The sequence below is a fragment of the Pelmatolapia mariae genome, linkage group LG5 (assembly GCF_036321145.2).
Source record: "Pelmatolapia mariae isolate MD_Pm_ZW linkage group LG5, Pm_UMD_F_2, whole genome shotgun sequence".
NCBI classification, from domain to species: domain Eukaryota; kingdom Metazoa; phylum Chordata; class Actinopteri; order Cichliformes; family Cichlidae; genus Pelmatolapia; species Pelmatolapia mariae.
The window spans coordinates 18605913-18627500 of record NC_086231.1 but is presented as its reverse complement, the minus strand read 5'-3'; the positions used below and the strand labels follow the sequence as shown (position 1 = coordinate 18627500).

General features: G+C 39.3%; 1 protein-coding gene across 1 annotated transcript in view; it reads left to right on the top strand.

Moving 5' to 3' along the window:
• poc1a (POC1 centriolar protein A) overlaps nt 1-16513 on the top strand; it is a 51137-nt gene extending 34624 nt beyond the window's left edge. Inside the window, exons 10-11 of the mRNA XM_063473013.1 lie at nt 1371-1649; nt 15651-16513. Of these exons, the coding sequence (XP_063329083.1) occupies nt 1371-1649; nt 15651-15761 (390 nt within the window). The 3' untranslated portion in view covers nt 15762-16513. The remainder of the gene's footprint in view (nt 1-1370; nt 1650-15650) is intronic.
• The last annotated feature ends 5075 nt before the right edge of the window (nt 16514-21588 follow it).

Genomic DNA, 21588 nt, shown 5'->3' with positions numbered 1-21588 from the left:
TGTTGAGCTGAGTGTGAATAGGCTTCAGTCTGCATGTGTGATGAGTTAAACACTTTTTGTCTCCCTCACTGGGATGGAGGACAGGTGACACAATATATACGTAAACACACACACACACACACACACACACACACACACACACACACACACACGTGTACGCAATCAGTCACAGGTCTGCAAAGGCAGACAGAAATATAAAGAAACGTATACATATGTGGACAAATTTAGTCATGTAGACATGGTGATGGAGAGATGTGGTCATCGAGCTTCATGTGTTTGTGCCTCATTGAATTAATCACAACGCAGGCCGACAGACTTAGCTTTTGTGTGTGTGTGTGTGTGTGTGTGTGTGTGTGTGTGTGTGTGTGTGTGTGTGTGTGTGTGTGTGTGTGCGCGTGTGTGTGTGCGTGTGTGTGTGCGTGTGTGTGTAGCAGTGAGTCAACACTGGTTTCCATTCAGACTGTAATGTTTAAGCTCTTTAAGCTCCAAATGAGCTCTAAGTCTGCCCTTGACCAAAGATTTTGCCAGTCAACTAGGGGGACGATGAGGGGACTAGCCATTGGGTGTTTGTTTGTTTGTTTATTTAATTACACTATATTGCCAAAGGTATTCACAGATACATCCAAATCGTTGAATTCAGTGGTTTCAATCCCTTTCATGGCCACAGCTGTATAAAATCAAGCACCTAGCCATGCAGACTGCTTCTACAAACATTTGTGAATGAATGGGTCGCTCTTAGGGGATCAGTGAATTGCAGCGTGGCATCGTGATAGAATGCCACTTATGCGACAAGTCCCATCATGAAATACCCTAGTATTATAACAGAGTGGAAGCTATTGCGAACAACAGCAGCTCACCCATGAACTTGTAGGCTACAGTGGGGTCAGCGGATGCTGAGGTGCATCGTGCGCGGAGGTCACCAACTTTCTGCAGAGTCAATGGGTATAGACGTCCAAACTTCATGTAGCCTTCATGTCAGCTCAAGAACAGTTTTCATAAAGGTATAGATGAGGTGGTGTTTTTTGTGGGAGGCCCCTTTTACTGTAGATATGCATGACAAATATCCGACATTGAGCAAAAACTCAGCCTGCATTGATATAAATATTTGTTGATTTATTTTTGTCAGGAAATTTAATATTTAATATTACCGCTGTTGCCACTTTATGTAGGCGATTCATCGATTGTCTGTAATTTAAAACTTTTTTCTGTCAACCAGAGCAGCAATTTTGTTTTCACTAAGTAATATTAAACTTTTTTTTAAAAGATTGCACAATCTACAACAGAAAAGATACTCCCTTTCCCAACAGGAACACATCCAAGATATCAAAGTTTCTAACAGCTCTCACTCTCACTGTCCTCTTTGTTTCCAGACCTCTGATCCAGCTCAGCATTTTAAAAGGCAGGACTCTCAAACTGCTGCCCACACTCAGAGCTACAGACAGATTGGCATCCAAAGCAGAGCATCTCATTCCCATGCCAATGGAAGCCTCAGCATCAGTTCCTCCACTGCCCATCAGACACAAACACAGAGTTTACCGCAGCATTCACCCCAGGGTCAAGCACAGTCCCATGCTTCAGATGGAGGGGTCCCACCTGGTCTAGCCAACACCCTGGAACACATTATAGGCCAACTGGATATTCTCACTCAGGTAAGCAGAAGTAGTCCTGGTCTTTCATGACAGAGTGTACTGTACTTTGTGCCTCCTACTCACACTCTTCAGAACAAAAGCATCATTTACTTTACAGCCTGCAGTACAGAGACATTAAAGAAGCATAAAAAACCCTCCACAACCTCACAGTGTTGTTTGGTTTTCTAATGCTGTGCAGTTATGTTTGGTTTTATTCCTCACATTTATTGTTATATTTCAGTATTTTTATAGCAGTTATTCTCTACAGAAGGTGAGATGTACCGAGACTGGGAATCTGTGCATTAGCTGTTTAAGATTGGGCTCCAAAATGTAATTGTACTTAACATCCTTCAGAGCAAAAGCTTAAAAAAAGAAACTTGCTGTATGGCTAAAGTCTGGCAGCTGAGAAAAACTGTCTCTGTGATGTGAGTAAGCTTTGGTTTGTTTGTGAAATCTGTCCTTTATATTCATTTGGTCATTGCCATCAATTTCCTCTATATATAAACCCTTTTTTTTTTTATATATACAGGGGTTATATTTTCATTGACTAAGATGATCATATGCAATTCCTGGCTTCCCTTTGATTCCTGGGTGCTCCGGTCTGCTTGCCAAAGTACAGTATCTTGAGCATAATACTGATACCCGAGCTGCTCCTGATGCGATGATTGGAGCGTGTGTGTGTGTGTGTGTGTGTGTGTGTGTGTTACATAGAAAGCACTTAGACGTAGAAGAAAGTGCACAAATGAATATGTGTGTGAGTGGGTGAGACATATATTTATAAAGAGTAAAATAGAGTAGAAAAGCAATATACAAGAACCTGTCCATTTACCCTTTAGAAAACATAGGTTTTTCTGTATCTGGTGAAGGCCAGACCGGAGCCTGGAGGACTAAAAATAGATCACTAAGGAAGAGCTGAAAAAGAGAAGTAACCAATTTAAACTCCGCAAGCTCTGTTTGTTATCAATATATGTCCTTTTTCTGTTGTCTTTTTTTTTTTAACTACATAAATGCGATTAGTGATGGACACTGAAAGGCCACGGGGAATAAATGTCAGAAACAATTTAAGGCTCTGCAAAAAGTTTATCTATAATTTTCACTTGAAACTTTTTGCAGGCGAACTTAAACAGTATTAAATGAAATGCCTGTAGCTCTGTTTAATTTGATAGAAACACAACACAGCAAGACAAAAATACAGACACAAGAAACTTTCTTTCTGCCTGTGGCACAAAAAAGAGTTTTAAAGTATTTAAACAGAATAAAATTGTTCAAGGTACAAAGACAGCAGGTGAGAGAAACAACTTGTCATGTGGTTGAAAAAAAGGAGACTAAAGTAATGAGGAAGAGGCAGCAGAGAAGAAACAGGGCACTGAGAGGACACAGATGTAAAGAGTTGAACGAGATGGAGCTGAGACAGCAGAAAGACGTTTGGTCTTTCTCTGTACTCGATGCAGTGTTTCAGCTCCGAGCTTGTGCACTCTGAGGAAAATACATCATTCATATATGCGTGCTAGCAGCACTTACTGCCTTACTCTCGCATAGTAAGTGTAAATACTTAATGGCCTTGCAGAGACACAGAAACACTCCTTGTATCCGTGTGTTTCTGTCAAAGGGTTCGCGCTGGCTCTTTCGCCTCTCCTTTCTTGAGCTTCAAACTGTAGTTCACCATGTGGGAGCGTTTAATATTGGGCAGGAACTGCCAGGCAGCTAGCTGACCCCTCCCAGGGGGTGGTGCCAGCCTTTTTCTTTCAAGCCTACTGTACCCCAGCCCCGATACCAGATGGACCATCTGCATCTGGTTTGCTATTCGGCTCTCTTGAAAATTTGTTTCATTCTTGGTTGGTGGAAACATGGGCGATGTCATTTCTAGGACTAGATATTGTTAGAGGAAATGCATCTTGGTTTCTGTAAGCTTTTTCTTACTTTTTTCAGGGTGTCACTGGGAAAAAATGGCCTTCCCAAATAGTTAAAATTATTTCCAGAACAGAGTCATTCTCTTCACACCATATTAAGCCTCTGATTTGTTATAAACATATAGGCAGTGACTGCGAAAAGGAGAAAATAGGGCAGTATATTATGTAACAAGGTCTGGATGGCCAGCAGTAAAATCATGGACATTGTGGTCATGTGGTATATACCAACCACTGCTAAATACCCTGTAATTTCTGCTCTTTTTTCTTTAGCTGTTTCGCCAAATAAATGATATGAGGTGTTTGCTAAAAATGTGGCCAAACATCTCCACTCCGATCTTGTCCGTCTAAAGGACATTGTTCCACAACTCTTGTCTTTTGTTTAGATGCAGCATCGCAAAGCAAAGCCATGCTGCCATGTTCTTTTTAGAGAGGCTTTGTCCTGCACAAATTGTACTGTCACAAACTTTAACATTAAACATGCTAAGAGGGGCAATGCGCCGTCTGACCTTGGGATGGCATTGGGTTAACATACACGTTAATGCAAACTAGCCAGACTTCAGCTTTTATAGAGGTGCTCACACTTCCTTGATGATGTTAATCAAGTGCATTTGATTAAAAGCACCTGGCTGCTACTTACCCTCTGAATTCCTATGGAAGCAGTAAGGGTGTATTAGTTTTTCCACAGGGCTGCAAACTTGTACTCTTGCACTCAATTATAGTACTTATGTAGGTTTTCCTACATAAGTAGGAAAAGCCTACTTCATTTGGCTTTCCTACAAAAGCCAAATGAAAAGAATCTCAAGAAATGCAGAAAATGGAAAGAAGAACACTTTTAGTTAACAGGTCTTAACGTGGAAGGCTTCGGAAGGTGTGCAAAGTTTGAAAAAGATAAAGGAAATGGCTTGAATTCATCATCTGTAAATGCCTGATGGGGTATTGTCACGTTGCCAGGCGGGTGGCAACGTGAAATTAAGACCATACATTAGAGCTGGGCGATATAAGATTTTTTCATATCATGATATGTTTTTTTCATTTCAGGCGATAACGATATATATCACGATATAAGCCAAATAACTATATTTGTAAGATTTAAATGTGCCGTTGCTCACAAGTAAAATGTGAAATAATTAGCAGCTTGTTTTAATTTAAATATTTATTTCCCATAATAAGTTTAACAGGGTAGATGTACTTAAGGAACATGAGACTTCAGTTTCAGATAAATAAAGGCAAATATTGCAAACTACACAAAACGCAGCCGCTAAAGCGTTTAAGTTTCAAAATAAAACAAACAAAACAGACTACTAAATTGTCAATTCCACTTAGAAACAAAATTTTAATTCTAAAAAAAATCTTAGTTTTACAGAAGAACAGACAAAATTGACTAACTTTTGTCAATATCAAATAAACTGAGAACTAAAAGGAAATTCTCAATCTCTGCTTGTTGTATAGCTTAGCTTTTCAAACAGTTTTAACAGTGACTTTACTCTGACAAAAGCCAAATGACGAATTAGCGCTTTCAGTCAGAGGTTGAGCATGCACCGGTTTATTGTATTTCCAGACTTGCTTTCGGCACAATTTACAGTGCGCGCTACTCTGTTTTTTGTCAGACTTGAAATAGCCGAAATACCTTCACACTACGGAACTTCTATGGCTCTTCCGTTCGACAATCTCTCCGGCATTGGAACCATCATTGGTTTTTTCTTCGGTAACCTTCGCTCACGCTCTCGGTTGATTTTTCTCTAGTCGGCAAACTCATTTCCTTCATTACCTGGGCGGCCCGGCTGCAAAAACAAGTACACATGTGCGCCTTGGCACTTGTGCTGTACGTAACAAGTCACGTGACGTGACGCTGCGGCTGTGATTGGTTAGGCTCTGCGCTACTTAATGTGGATTTGCTGTTCTTTTTTTTTTTTTTAAGAGGAGAAGAGAGATGATACCTATCGCAATAGTTTAATTTTTCTATCGAGAAAAAGTTATTTCGCAATACATATCGTTATCGTTCTATCGCCCAGCTCTACCATACATATATGTACTAGAAGTCTGAGGGTTAGCACTTGTACCAATATTTTTTTTAACTTTGACTCTGCGCACATGCAGTGTTAAATGCAGCCGGACAAAAAGTAAGTCTGAGGCAGGCTCAGTCGTTGGTCATTGAAAAGAGATGTGACCTGAAACAATCTAAGGTGCTCGTATTACTTTCTTAGCTAGTTCAAAGTGTAATTTAGCTACTGCCGCCCATCCTCTGAGATTCGACTGACAAGGCAACATTACTTATTTCGGCACTATAGTCCTACTCCTTTATAAATCTTTTTTTGAGCACTGTTTTTCACCATTACATTTCTTTGTAACTCTAATACTTGAGGAGACCGGGAGGAAAGATGATGAATAATTCAACATTAAACTGAATCTTCCAAAGGCTCAGAGTCTGCTGTGTTAGCTGCTTTTCTCTTGTCTGCCCCCTCCCATTTCTCAGCTGCCATAACGCTTTCTCTCTCCTCTCCTCGCTCTTAATTTATTTTTTAAATTTTTATCTGTGCTGAAATCAGGTCACATTTACATATAATGTGCCATATTTTCCACCTCCTTTTAAAATCAGACAGTCTAAATAACAAGTAAACAGACAGATGAAATGGATAAAGAAAAAGATCAGTATGAAAATGTCAATTAAAGCCTGCAGTCGGCTTTCAGATATTTGAGAATTAAATTTATTTGGAAACGGCCTATAACAGCCCTTTTCTTGTATCTCCGGGAAGATTTTTTAATACACTGGCTTTGCATTAGGATAAATTATTTCATGCCTATCATGTTAACTGTTCTCTTCTTTGTATGACATTTTTCTTTCTCTGCTTATTCTACGTGTTTGTTCATCGAGTTCAGCCTCATAGCAAAATATGACATAGTCAGTCTGTTTGTTTGTGTTTATGGAAGTGAATTCTACTGTTTTTATTTTTCCTGACAGTCAGCACAAATTTCTATGTAATGTAAGGAAGTAAGTATAGTTTGTATCTGTGGGAGGTTTGTTGTCCAGACAGTGCATCACTATGGCAATCAAGAAAACAGAGCTTTAAAAGAAGAAGTACTTTAGACCAAACGATGATCTTTTTCTAAATCTAAGTTGTTTGCACTAACCAAATCTTTCCGTGTAATTTGTTGTGATTTAATCACATATTAAAAAAATAATACAAATGATTTATGAAAATCAGTGACATGTCTGAGTTGTACTTGGGTCTCTGGTGTGAGTAGCAAAAATGATTCACTGCACCACCAACCCCCACCCCGCCCTCCAACACATGGAACATATGGACTTTTTTTAAGTAAGTAAAAAAAGTAAAAAAAAAAAAATTTTGTGTCTGTGAACATGAATCTGTTCATATGAGACTGGAGAGAAATCATGTTCAGGAACAGAAAAATAACGAAACCGATATAAGAAGGTTAAAATCTATTGACAGTCTCAGTTTTAGTTTTTACTCTTCTTTAACTAACCTTATTCTATTTCTTTTTACATTTTCTTTGTTTTTGATCAGTGTTGTATTTGTACATTTATGGCCACATGGCCATGAGCACAGAATTGATGTTAAAGACGCTAAACTGAAGCTCTAAGGAATATTAGGAGAATGTGAAAGGAACATGTTAATGGACTGTAAATTCCCTGAGAGCACTTTCTCACAATATTTTTAATCAGTTTCTGTGAAGAATGGGCTCTCGAACATAAACCGCTGTTCTCTAAGGAAACCTTTATTTTTCTCTCTGTGAGGAATTTAAATTCTTTCCAGTATTTTTGATAATGAGGAACTTGAAGAAATCTGATTTGTAAGATGAAAATTATGCCATGTCGCTGAGAGCTGCTCATGACAGGCTCGATTTACTACCTCGAGTATCTCAGGGAAATAATCAAATGAATTTAAACTGATTTTAAGAGAGAACAGATGTACACTTGTAAAGGTTGAACTGGGTTTGGGATAAGGAATGGCTGTATTCATGTTTTCCAGTCTGTTAACAACATGATTGTGTCAGTATACAGGCCAGTATTTGCTTTTTGGTACCAGTAGTTTAGTGTTGTATTAATTAACTTGTATTTGTTAAAATCTTAAATATACTATTTTATTTTTTTAGCTGACTCTTTGTCTAAAAAAATGTTAAAAGTATTAGCATATGTTGCATTACTCTGAACCTTATCCCTTAGATTCTGGACTCCTACATTTAAAAAAAAAGTTCATGTTAAACCATCAGTTTACTCTGAGAGATGGTTAGGGGCCGTCAACACCCATGTCCGAAGGCAATATGCTTTGGGGTTGTCCTTTCATCCCTTCATCTCTTCATCTATTTCAGTCTTGTCCATCACGCTGATATGTCAGGAACACCTGGCGGGATCTTCTTTGGTGGAAGAAGTTTTTACCAGGAATGTAGACTTATACTCAGAGATGAACTTTTTTGAATTTTAAGGTCAAAGATCAAGGGCGCTAAGACTCACATAACACATTTTTGACCATAAGTCAAGGAGTCATACTTTGCTTATAAGGAAAAAATGCGTGTTAGGATTAAAAACAACTAGCAGTTGATGGACACGTAAAATAGTCAGGCTGTAGTTTCATATATATAGGTGTACCACGCCTCTCGCCCTCAGACAACTGAGATAGGCTCCAGCTCCACTCCTGCCATGACTCTGAACTGGATAAGCAGAAGAAAATGGATGGATGATGATTTTTTTTTTTTTTCAGAGAAACTGTGAATTATATGTCACTGAATGTAATTCAGGATTCTGCAGGTCAGTCTGAATAGGCTGTTTCTTATGTAGCACTTTTCTCCTCTACTGGAGCACTCAGAGCGCTTTATACAGCATGCCTCATGCACATCCATTCAGGTAATTTTTTCTGTGCGTAAGTGCTTTCTATCTAACATTCACACTCCAATGAACGCATCTCAGAAAAACTTTGAGTTCAGTGTTTTGCACTCTCCAAGACTGGAGCAGCCAGGCGTCGAACCACCAACCTCCAATTAGTAGATGACCCACACTACCACCTGACCTACAGCCAAATTAATCCTTTCATTTAGTGATAATAAGTAGCATTACACGCGTCTCATAACGTGATTTACAGACAGATGTTTAAAGTCTCATGTCCTCCTGCTTTTTACATAGAGTTAAAGTTTGCCATGTTTCTTAAACAAAAAATCCTTTGCCTACTCTTTGAGCTTTATGCTGTCTTACAAACATTAGTCTTACCTGGTGGGCTATTTAGTGGCTTTCTGCCAACACAATGGTTTAGATGAGGATATGTATACACACCCCACACCTGCTGATTATTAGTGTGATTTGATTTTCTTTTTATCCCCATCATTTAGCTTTTGTGGGCTATTGTTCCTTTCTTTAAACTTTGTAGTTTCTACTTTAATGTATGTTTTTCCGGTTCTTTTCATGTGGTCGTGGTGTATTTAATAACCTCATTTAGAGGAAAGAATCAACTTTTCCACCTCGAACCAGCACTAGTTTGCCTTCTTTTGACTTTCAGACTCTTCTAGCACAGGTCATAACAAACCTGAAAGACTTTGTAAAAGACCCTAGTAATGCTCAGGGCACTGGAGAACATAATGTGTTCTGGAAAGGAAAGAAAAACAGCTCTTTCTATTTTTAGGAGCATAAAGATTTGGTTTCCACTCCACATGAAAACTATATGCCTGTATTATGTTGCCGCTGCCTGGGGACACGTGCAAAAATCACACATAGAGAGACACCAATAGCTGGCTTGGCTGAGAAACAGGGAGCCATATCAGGTTAGTGAGTTAAACGGGGTAGTATTGATCTGGAAAGGGGAGGCAGGTTGAGGGAAGGAGAGAAAGCGGAAATGCAACATCTCACACGACGCATGAAATAGCAGGAGATTTTATCTAGTTTGACTACCCAAAAGAAAACATTACTCGCCCACTCAGTGTTGAACTCAGTGCCTCGTGATGTGTATCTTAGACTATCAGAGACTAAGCGTTTTAATAGTCTTTGTCAGTTCCTGCATCAACATGTGTTTGTTTATTCATATTGTGGCTCTGTGGAGTCAGCAGAGGAGTGATGAGATTAAGATGGGAGTTCTGTAACGTGTAGGAACTTCTCTGAGCTAAAGTCATTTGGTTCATAATAGAAAGACAAAGTTTTGAGTTGTTTTAGAACTGGGAAAACCTGCACAGCCTCCTTTGAAAAACAGCCTCGCATTGGTGCTTATTTATTATTTCTCTTTTATAGTGGGCTTTAGGAAGCACCATAAAAGAGGTGAGGTTCAGAGGCAAGTCAAAGAGCAAGTCAGCTCAAACATCTGCATTAATTGCAGGACTGAACCTCTAAAAAAATAAAAATAGGAAGAATTTGACAAAGAAAAGAGTGCCTCTGAGATTCTATTGTGGACACAGTTTAAACTTAAAGTTTGGATGGTAAACCCCACTAACGTGTTCAGGTTGTTCATAAAGGAGGACTGCTTGGACGAGTTTGTAGTGAGCTACCATAGTTAGCGGGACTGGGGCTAGTCTGGACAAGGCACCATGACTTCAGCTCTTTATTTAACATCCACATAGATGTGGGGAGCCTGCATGAAATACCTTCCACTCGTCACACTGTAGCATGAAAATGGAGTTAGTGTTTTGGTTTCACAGGTATTTGCTCAACCACTGAAACACCTGTTCTCCACATGCCAAAATGAAGTAGATTAAGTCATCTGCAGTCATCTCGAATCTCTCTTGTTCTCACCCGCTCACATCCTTTCTTTATCCTACATCATCTAGGTCTTGCGATGATAAGACTGAAAAGACAGGTGATGAATTTTAAAAAATGTTTTCTTATCCAGCAACAGATGTCATTCAGTCACATATTTTTAAGCAACATCCTGATTGTAGCAAATGATAGAGTGAAAGACTGTGTGCAAAAGTCTTGAGCAGTGTTGGGGAGTAACGTAGTACATGTACCAGCGTTACGTATTTAAAATACAAAATAGGAGTAACTGTATTCTGTTACAGTTACCGTTTAAAAAGGTGGTGTTCAGAATACAGTTACTTTGTTGAAATAAAGGGATTACACGGCAATCTTTTCCTGTTTCATATGTTAGGCTATGCCCTCTCTATTTTTGGTAATTCCACGCCGGTGGAAACCCAAACAAAACACGCATTAAGAGGCTTTAAAGCCCGTGTCTCAATCTCGCGGCCTATGTCACCCCTACTTGCAGTCCACATAATGACGTGACGAAAGGTTTTTAAAAATTATTGTTCAAAAAAATTTTTAATATGAAGGCAGTGTAGCCCAGTTGTAAATAAGCTATTAAGACTCGACTGTACACCGTGTTCGTGTTTTTCTTTGAAACAATAAGTTCCGTTGGAGCAGCCTTTCAAAGCCTCTCTCTGTCTCTCACTAGCAAAGTTGACCCAGACAACAAAGTAAAGCTAGTTTTTGGCTACGAGCCCGACACGGGACCTGACATATTAGCCAGACGTCCATTTACTACGGTTCGGAGCCGCGCACCTGTTTTATATACGTGCAGAATAGTTTTCTATACGAGATCGCTGCTAAAAGTGCAGCCTTACCTAATGTCCACCCTACTGTTACTCATTTTATATTAAGATTTAAAAATCTAGTTGGTATTGGTATGGCGAGTAGTCTTCAGTAATAGTAATAAATCACACAGCAATAGTACATTCATGTAGTTGTAAAAAGCTTGATAAAATATTGTAATCCAGAGTATTCAGAATACGTTACTCTCATTGAGTAACGTAACGGAATACGTTACAAAATATATTTTGTGGCATGTAATCTGTAATCTGTAGTGGAATACATTTTAAAAGTAACCTTGATCTTGATCTTGAGCCATCCCTCATTTCTCTATACAGGAAATAGGTGCAGCAATTCAGCGACATATGTCAGCTTTCTGGTTATTTCTTTATGCACGCTTCGGGAATAGCTCTCCAGGCTTCTTGAAGGACATTCAGAGCTCTTCTTTGTATGTTGGCTGCCTTTTGTTCTGTTCTCTGTCAACATGATCCCACACTGCTTCAATAACTCTGGGGGAGGCCAATCCATGACTGATAGTGTGTCATCGTGTATTTTTCTATCCAGGCATGCTTTTACTGCATTGACAGTGTGTTGGGAATCATTGTCATGCTGAGAAATAAGGCCACTGCCAATCATACATGAAAGGTATTTCCAGATGATATCTCATGGTGGCTCAATATCTGGCTGTACTTTTTCTTCTGCTTTCACAAATCCATCAATTCTGAAAATCCCCAGCAACACTGGCTCAAATGCAGCCCCAAGACATGACAGAGCCTCCACTGTGTTTTAAAGAAAGCGTGAGACACTCTCTCTTTTAACTCTCTCCTGAGCTCTATTCACTTGGCATATCTCAGTCCTTTTTTCCCCCTTTCCCCAATGGAACAAATTCTGTGTTTTTGCAACAGGCTGCTAGTAACAAAAAGTGCCTTTGGTTCTGAACCAAACTGGTTCCCTGTCTATTATGTGTAGACGCAACACTGGTTCATCCCTTACATTGGGTGCCGTTTCATGCTTGAATGATTCATAGGTCAGTGTTTAGTCTCTTAAAATACAAACAAAAAACAACATTACTCTAAAAATGGTAAAGTGCAAGAACTGGACTGAAAATGAGTGAAAAAGCATTCAACGTTCAAAGAAAAAACTTTGGAAAGCCTGAGCCAAAAAACTTGGAGAACTGTTGCTCAAGACCACTTTAAAAATAATATAAGTCCATCTCTTTAGAAGCAAAATATGAAAAACAAGGGGAAGCTCAAGAGTTTTGTACAGTAGTGTGTTAAATCTTTGATCATGTCTTTAATTGTGCCTGTTCATTTATCCATGTGCGTGTCACATCTCATCCAATGCTGGTTACATTTTGTTAAATATTGTGAGTGACTCATCTCTGTGCTGCTTTTTAGTAATTTCAAAATTGCCCTCACTGGCACAAAGCACAGCATACCGTACAATTACAGGTCGAGACATGCTGACATACTTACATGCTCTTACTGGCCCAAACCTAGAGCGCCTAATCTGTCTGGGGATGTTGTGTTTACTGTTTGATTGTTTCTGCCCTCAACCAAATTCTGTTGCCAATCCGTTCCATCCAAATTTGCTTAGTCGCTGTGATTATGTTTGTCACCAGGCAACATTAGCTCAGTAAAACAGTTATGTAAGAGATACAGGATTGCCACTTAACTGTTTACAGAAGACTCATTCAGAATTACTGTCATTTTTTTCGTGATTTGAAAAAAAGGAGCTATGTTGTAGCATTTAGCTCAGATGTCTTTTCAAACTCTGTGTCAGATTTTTAAATGCTGCTTACTTTCTATAAGACAGTTGGAGTAGAAAAGGTGCTCTGCCTGCTTTTTTTTCATCATCTTTTCTTTTGTAAAATAAGCAAACAGCCAAGGAGATCTCAATGAATCATATTTAGACTCATATCCTTGTTTATTACACCTCATAGTTAGAATTACAAGCCAAGGGCTGTTTGTCTGTGTAGCGCTTTTCCAACATAGAGGACATTCACTGTGCTTGGCAAACCACAAAGAGAGACCGAAAAGAATTAAACAAATCTAGACTTTAAAACAAAAAATATATATGTTTTCAGTGCATTCACAGCTGATTTGAATGAATGAAAGGCACTTGAATGCCAGTGTAAACTGGAGATTGGGTAAGGCTACGTTGCCACATGGTTTTGAAGGTAGTTTATCTCTTATTCTTTCGATTCCTGAGACTTTTTGCCTTTAAAAAAGACCTGTGTTTAATTATCCATTAAATGACATTTATTACAGTTTTGTAACAAGGTTTTTATGCTTGCAGGGGAAGATTAAAAAAAAACACAGTGTATGGCTGCTTTACCACTGGTTAGAGAAATGGGTGCACTGTTCTTGGACATTTTGTTGTAGCATTAGCGCAGCGAGCTGCACTCTGTGCTCCACCTGTGTTTGAACTCTCCTTCATACATAATCCATTTTAGCTCAGAAAGTCATTGAGATAAAGCACGGTGGGTGAAAAGTTCATCCAGTTGCATTACTGTAATAACCAGGATTCAAAGCCTTCCTGTATCCAGTAGGGTTGTGTGTAAGAGCTAACTAGGTTTTGTCTTTTAGTACATTTGAGAGCCTTCTGTATGACTACACAGGTCTAGCTATCTGGCAGTCTCTAGGAAAAGCTAAAACCATGACAAAATACTGGGTTATCCAGCATTCCCCAAGTATATGGAATCATTTTCACCCAATTCTGCATTTAACTCTTTCCCTTCTTGGAGATGCACAAACATGGAGCAGGCTTTTGTGCTGAGTTTGGTCAGAGTTAAGTTTAAGCCCTGCAGATATTAATGTAGAAATTAAGTGAATGTATCATAATTGTACTGTACATTGTTATAAAAGTACACATGTATTGCAATACACTTATGTATATCTGAACAAACAATTTTAGAAATGTAAAAGTGACCTCACATATATTTTGCGAAGCTATGAAGAAAAGACAACAGTGCACAGAAAAATCACACACACACACACACACACACACACACACACACACACACACACACACACACACACACACACACACACACACACACACACACAGAGAACAGCAAAGACATCAGCTATTGATCTTTTGTTTTTTTTCAGTTCTGTATTGTGTACAGTCTGATCTCTCCAGGCATTGTTGCTGCTTTAAGCCTGTTTGTTGTACCCTGACCGTGTGTCTGTACTTTAGAAAAGCTGCCTGATGCTACAAAATGGAAGTAACATTGTAGCAGACCTGTTATGCTCATTTCTAGCCCAGCTTTTATTCTTGGCTATTACCAGAGGCTCCTATTTATCTTTTACTGGACCTCAGTGCAGTAGCAAGATTGTAAAGCTGTGTACCCACAGTGTTTCCAAATTTGTCATCCTTACTCTTCAGCCAAGTTTTCAGGTGGATTTTAGATGATCAAATCGATTTTACAGCTGATTGAACTTCTTTCCGGCAATGCTGCCAAACAGGAAATGAGGTCATATCTTAGCAACTGTGTCATTTATTTTGACACCAAACCAAATAATTTGATTATACCAATAAAAAAAAAAAAAAAAGTCATTTGACCACTGGGAGGTGCTACAATAAGCAAAAACATGTTTGTTCTTTCAGTCCACAAAGTCACGCTTTTAACATGACCAGATTAAGTTGCCATGGCGACTGAGCCCTGCTGAATCACTTGGACCCCTCTTTGGTGCATGCAGCTATGTTACACTTGAGAATTTTTAGAACAGGTTCAGTAACATCAGTGGCCACTGATGAGGTAAAAATGCCAGTTTCCTTCGAATATTTTGTTGTTTCACTCTTGCCTGATCATGTAGACGAGCAGACTTGCTGTTTCATAACTCTCCCGAGGGTCTTTTATCCATATTTTTTGTTGGTTTTTTTGGAATTGCAGTTTTGAGACCGTTACTGACTGCTGTTGGAAGTTGGGGGTTTTTGTCATGTAAAAACTTTTAAAAAGTAGAATTAAGTGTTTCATCATTTATATCAGAAGCCAATATGAAGTTCATAATGTGTAATGTGAGTTCTCACATTAACACAAAACCTCCGATGTTGCCAGTCGCATCCATGCTGAGCAGTGTCTTCATTTTAATGGTGACACCTCTGGAAATTACACCTGGTGGCCCCTCTCATAAATGAGCTCGGATGACACTGCGCTCGAATGTACGGGAACAAATACGCCACAATTACTGCCACTGTTGGAGGGTGGTCAAAAGAAAAGTATGTCGCGCTGTGATCTCACTGCCCACACATTCCCGTCCTGAATCGGAAAGCTAGTTTCTTGTACTCTCTGTGTGAGTAAGTGTGTTTATGCAACCGTGTGAGAGAGAGAACAAGAGAGAGTGCGTGCCAGACACAGAGACTGTAGTGTTTTCAGTTCGAGCAGCAGATTTTGCTACGATAATCAGCTGGATTGTTTTGCTCGCCCAACATCTGTCTCAAACACACACAAACACAACCATTATATAGTCATTACTGTCAGGCTGATGCTGTGCAGCCCTCTCTGACATGCTCTTTCTCTCTTATACATCTCCTTCCTCCTTTCTTTGTCTTGTTCCTATCCTGTCCTGTCTTCTCTTCTTCCTCCAGACGGTTTCGATCTTGGAGCAGCGGCTGACGCTGACGGAGGATAAGCTCAAGGAGTGTTTGGAGAACCAAATGGAAATCGGTCTACATCTCCAGAGAAGCGAGGAGGCTTAAAGTTAGCGGTACCAGAGACACATTGATCTGTGGTGTTGGAGGGGGGAAGTGTGGTTGCATCAACACCATACACCGTTGCCATTTGATCACACTGAAAGCGAGGACTGAACCTTAAATGCACACTGAGCCTTCCTGCTCATATACTGTGTCTGGCTGTGTTGAAAAGAGATATGAGAAGTGAAGGAGTTGAATATTAGAAAAGTTTCAGTGCAGCAGTGCTGAGCGTGCAGTCGCTTTCCTGCTGACAAAAAGACCCCACTTTACCGCTGTGACACACTGTGTGCGATTGAGCGTAATGGCTGCCTGTACAGGTGTTGACACTTGTGCACAGTGTGTATGTTTTTACCCAGTCTGTATCGTGCAGGAGGCCATTAGCCACTGGGTTTTTTTTTTCACTGAAAAGTGCATATTTGTGCAACCATCAGTCATATTTGTCATTTTTGAAAGGAAGGATATGGCTCAAGGATCCTGTTGCGTTAAGACAGTTACTCAAGACGTTTGTTCTCTGGTAACGTTTACAGAGCCCATACAGTGCCTTTATTTAGTTTAACGTGAGAGAATGTTTCCAGCTGACAAGCTTGAGGCCATTTTTATTACTATTCCTATTTTAATTACATGATGCATCTGGTGATAGTTTGGTTTTCTTTTTTGTTTTTTTACTGAAATGACCATTCTTTAGTGCCTCCAACAAGTACTGAAAGATAACAGGTTGTTGATTTTCATGGTGACTATAAAATGATGCCAGACCTCATATTTTATGTTAAAGTAATGCTGCTTTTTACATTGGTTCTTTTTGTTCTGTCAATAAAACTTTTATACACTGAAAACAGACTTTTAATAAATGTTTTCACTTCTCAAGTGTGGCGTGAAAGCCAAAGTTAGGTGATGAAATATTTCTGGTTCCCTTTTCGTTATAATGAGTAACATTTTTTTATCTTTGTAGAAAAAAAAATGTAACAGCCTATTACTAAGAGACTGGTCATTTTCTCGTCGGGTGAGCTAAAGTTATTGCTAGAGAAGTCATGACTTCCCTGTCTTTATTGTGCTGAGCAGAAATGTGAGGATCATGAGCTGTGAGCGGTGTCATCCATTGCTCATGGCGAGTAATTTTCAACCCGTTCTTTGCCACAGTTTGAGCGATGATTAATTTTTTTAAAGTATGGGGGTGGCAGCTGAATGCTCCTTCCCCGCTTGTGTCCAAAATTCTTCAGTCCCCCCCCAAGTAATTTACGTAACCTGAGTGCTGATGCTGGATCAGTATTTTTATTTTTAGATGCTTCATTGAAAACGTGCCCGAGGCTGCGCTTAGACGCACACTGTGATTTTTCAAAGAACAGATCCATGTTTTTGTGTGTGTGTGTGTGTGTGTGTGTGTGTGTGTGTGTGTGTGTGTGTTTTGGGTTTTTTTTTAATTCAACAAACTGGAAATATGATTATATACAGTAATGAGTCATCTCGAGGTCGTTGTGGAGGACTCATGGCTGTGCCATTGAGAAGGGAAAATATTAATGCCTGTTTCTTTAAGACCCGGCTCGGGCTCTGCACTAATGGAAAAAGAAAAACAAAACCGGAATTCTGGAGCTGCAATGCCGGGCCCACTCTCTTCCTTCCTGTCTGGGGCCCGGGGACACACACATATATATGCACACACACACACATGCTCAGACATACGCACTCTCAGAGAGACACTCCAGCCAGAGAAAACAACTCCCTTTACTATGGGCCTCAACCAGACAGCCTGCCAGGAGCACCAGTGCGAGAGAGGAGGGGCTAAAAGAGTGGGTTCAATAACTGCTATGCTTCACTGTGTGTGTGTGTGTGTGTGTGTGTGTGTGTGTGTGTGTGTGTGTGTGTGCGTGCACACTTCTGTTCAGCCGTCTTTGTGAGGACTCAGTTTAGCTGTTGACCTCAAGAGTGAGGAAGTCCTAAAATGAGGAGCACTTTTTGCTGGCCCCCTCTTTAAATCAGACCCTCTTTAGGCTGTCTGGGTGACTTTGTTTTAAAGTTCAAATTAGTTGTTCGGTTAATTGGTGGACAGAAAACTGTTTTCTCATCAGGCATTCTTTGATTTCAGCTTTGCCTCCTTTTCGTTTTATCAGTTCAAGTTATTAATCTGGGGTTGGTTTTCTGCACCTTAAAGCCTTTCACTCTTTCGGGTGACACCACTCAATTTGTTGAGCCATGAGGTCATGTGAACTTCTAACGTTTGAGAAGAGAAGCAAAATTCCTTTTCCAGGGTAAGAGAAACCCAAATAACTCTTCAGACTGATGAGGCTTTTTCTCAAGATTTTTATAGTACCTGAAGCAAAACATCCTCACCTACAATTAGATGTAGCAATTCAGTTGTGATAGTTAATGTTGTAACAAGCCAGAGGGAATCCATCCTGGTCCTTCCAAGTGTAGCTGTTTAGATGTGTGTCTGTGTGCATGAGTGAGGAAAGAAAAGTTGAAGAGCAGGGCGCTGTAATATGTAGCCCATGTGTGGCCACAAGTGTGTGTGTGTGTGTGTGTGTGTGTGTGTAGGAGGGGGTTGGTGAGCCTATGAGGAGAACATCTGGATATGCTTTTCCTGGTGTGCTGTGGTTGCCGCCGCTCTTTGTGTGTATGTGTCAGTGTGTGTTTTAGTGCTTTACTAGTTCAGCGTGTCACGTCTTTACATTGTCCTGTTCCTCGAGGCTTTCTATTTCCTCAAACATCACGTTATATTCTGACAGTTTTATGATGTAGAAATGATAACCAATGGGCTCAGACTGCCAAACGTTTCTGCCCTCTTGGAGCAGGTGGAGAATTTCCCGCCACACAAATTATGCAAACTATCTAAAGCCATTTGGTATTCTTAGAACTTCAAGATGTTACATGTATCCAAAACATTGAAATAGTCATTTCCCCAGCGTAGTGGTCACTGCTTAATGAGCTGATGGGGAACTGGAGGTTTGTAGTTCCAGGAAATAAAAGAGAGGTTGTCTGAGGATCTAAAATACTCAGAACAGATGTGAGGAAGTAAAATAACACAGAAGAGCCCATCATTTTGGAAACTATAGTTTGTGTAATGTGCAAAAGTTTCCAGGGAATTAGGTGCACTGTACATTTTTACCAGCCCAGTGAGACACATGCAGGGGGTTCACAGAATAATATCTAAATGCTTGGTAAAAACAAACATTAATTACAGTTTCTAATTTATAAAAGAAACCTTTAAAAAAGCAGTTGATATTTTCCAAAGATGTATAACCTAATAACAAAGCTTTCTTTATTTCTTTCTAACCTGGATTGCTGAAAAAAAGAAAATCTACAAAAATATTACATCAAAAGGGTTGTGTAGTATGTCAGACAGTGTAAAATGCCTGTAATTTGACTGCAACCTAATTATGCCCCACTTTGAAGCAGCGATTGAATCAGTGATCAGTCCTTTTCTGATAAATGGGTTACCACAGTGTTTAAAGCTGAGACAGAACCCCTCGACTGAAAGTAAGACCACTCTCACTGACATCATAAACCGTTAATACACTTAAATAACCTTCAAGAACAAAGAGCAGAGATGCTAACCACATTTGACTTATTTTAGGACTGGATGTGTTTTGGAGGTTAAAGTTTCCACTGTTTTTATACCATATACTTTTATTTCATTTTTTTTATTGGGATTACTTACAGCGCTTAGGAAATGTATTTTTATTTTATTTACGATATTTTCTTAGGCCACCTAAAAGAAAGAAAAGTACTTCAAAGATCAGTTTAAAGCTAAAAATTATGTTGTTTTTTTATTCTGCAAAAAACAAACAGAATTCACGTTTCTATTGCCCAAGATTTGAGCCGGCACACTGGACTTCTCTGGGGATTTGGAAATTGATCAAGCACAACATTCAAACACTCTGTTCGGGAATGCAAGTATATAACTGTAATTTTGCTTCTTGGTCAAAAAATAATAATTTTCTTTTTTGTAAAACTGTAACTTTGGAAGTTTATGGATAACTGCAGTAATTATGTTTTAACATTCAAAATATACTTTTCATTTAGGAGCTTCTAATAGTTGTGGATTAACCATTACAGAAACATAAAAAAACATTTTTGTAAGTATCAAAGTGGCTGTGGCTAAACCTTACATTGGTTGGTCGTCTAATAAATTTGTTCAGCACTGTGCTAATTTCAGAAACATCACTTATTCTATGTATTGCCGGCCTTTATTTAAAAAACCAAAACATTATAGTTCTGTTTTTTAGGGGAATACACAGTACAGATCTACAGGTCGGGAAAGTTTCTCTTCCAAGAGAGGTGATTTCCCACGTCTGCTACCTGTTTCCTTGGAGAAACGATGGTTAGTACATTTATCAGAAGTGCTTTTGTGATTATAGAATCGCTGTTTTTCCTTTCCCTTAGATTAGATTTGTAGTAACTGTCTCTATCTGTTTCTCAATCATCTGAAACTGAAAGTCAGACATTCAAATAATTTTCATTTAAATGTAACACTATAAATATTTTCTAGAACTGATAATCTGAAAGGATGCACTGTTATTCTTTCTAGAATTTTGTCCATAAATTCTTTTTTTTATCGGTTGTATGTGGGTAAAAGAGAAAATTGTTAAAGGAAAACTGTTACTTCTACCAGAGTAGATATACATGAGCCACAGTTCAAACTAAGCCTTACTTAACCGTTTTAGATCACTTCTCTAAGCCAGCTTTCTCTAGTTTGGTTTGAAAGACAAGGTTTGAACAGCAGATGGCCAGGGCTTCTGTACACATGACCACTAACTGTGTGATGTTAACTTGTCTGCCGTTTTAGACATGTAACAACCATGGTGACAATGTACGATAGCGTGAAAAAGGCCGGAGTCACTCAAGCTGTGACACAGTGGACTGCAACCATCTCACAACTAGCCAGCAATAGGGAAACAAACGTGCATTCCCCAATCGGTATAATCAGGTAGTTGCTGGAGGCTGATGGCAATTGCTGGGAAAATGATTGCTCAAGTCAAAGTCATTCAGGTCTACAACAATCAGTGACTCCCTGGCAACCACCTATCACTATAGAAAAATGTGTATTTCCCCAACTGGTTGGCAAAAACTTCCTTGTGATTGCTTTGTTCTCTAACAATTGCTGCAGACATGTAGTGTTGTGAAAACGTATTATCCCCCTTTGCTAATTTGTTATTGCATGTTTCAGATCATCAAACTAATTTTAATATTATTCAAAGATAAGCCGAATAAATATGAAATGCAGTTTTCAAAGTATGATTTCATTTAATAAGCGAAAAAAAGTTATCCACACCTAGTTTGACCTTTGTTTAAAAAAAGGTTATCCCTTGCTAAACCTAGTAACTTCCAGTTCTTGATCGCAACTTTGGCATCAAGAACTGCAGTCAAGTATTTGCAATAACTGGAAATGAGTCTCAATCATCTCAATCGTCTAAAACTAAGAAAATTCCAAATGGAGACAGTTTGTACTCAGAGTAAAACTTGCCCCTCTTAAAACATGCTGGCTGCAGCACGGAGGCACAATTTTTACTTGCGAACCAGCTTCTGGCTTGTGTTGCACTTTTCCCGCATTTTCCTACCTCTGGGCTAGTAGTTGGCAAGTATTTGTTGACAAACATGAAAACCTACTGGCGGCCATGACAGTCTGCTAGCAATCGAAGACATTGCTAGGAGGCTTTTGGTGCTTTTCAGCTTTCATGCAATGATTTCACCCAGCAACGGCGGAAAACGTCAAGGAACCACTGCCGGTAAGTTGAGGAATACACGTTTTCCTAGCAAACAGTGTTTGCAACTTTTGAGCAATGTGTGCATGATGTCACATAACAGACATGTGCAGATTAACAATGGATAACACATAAAG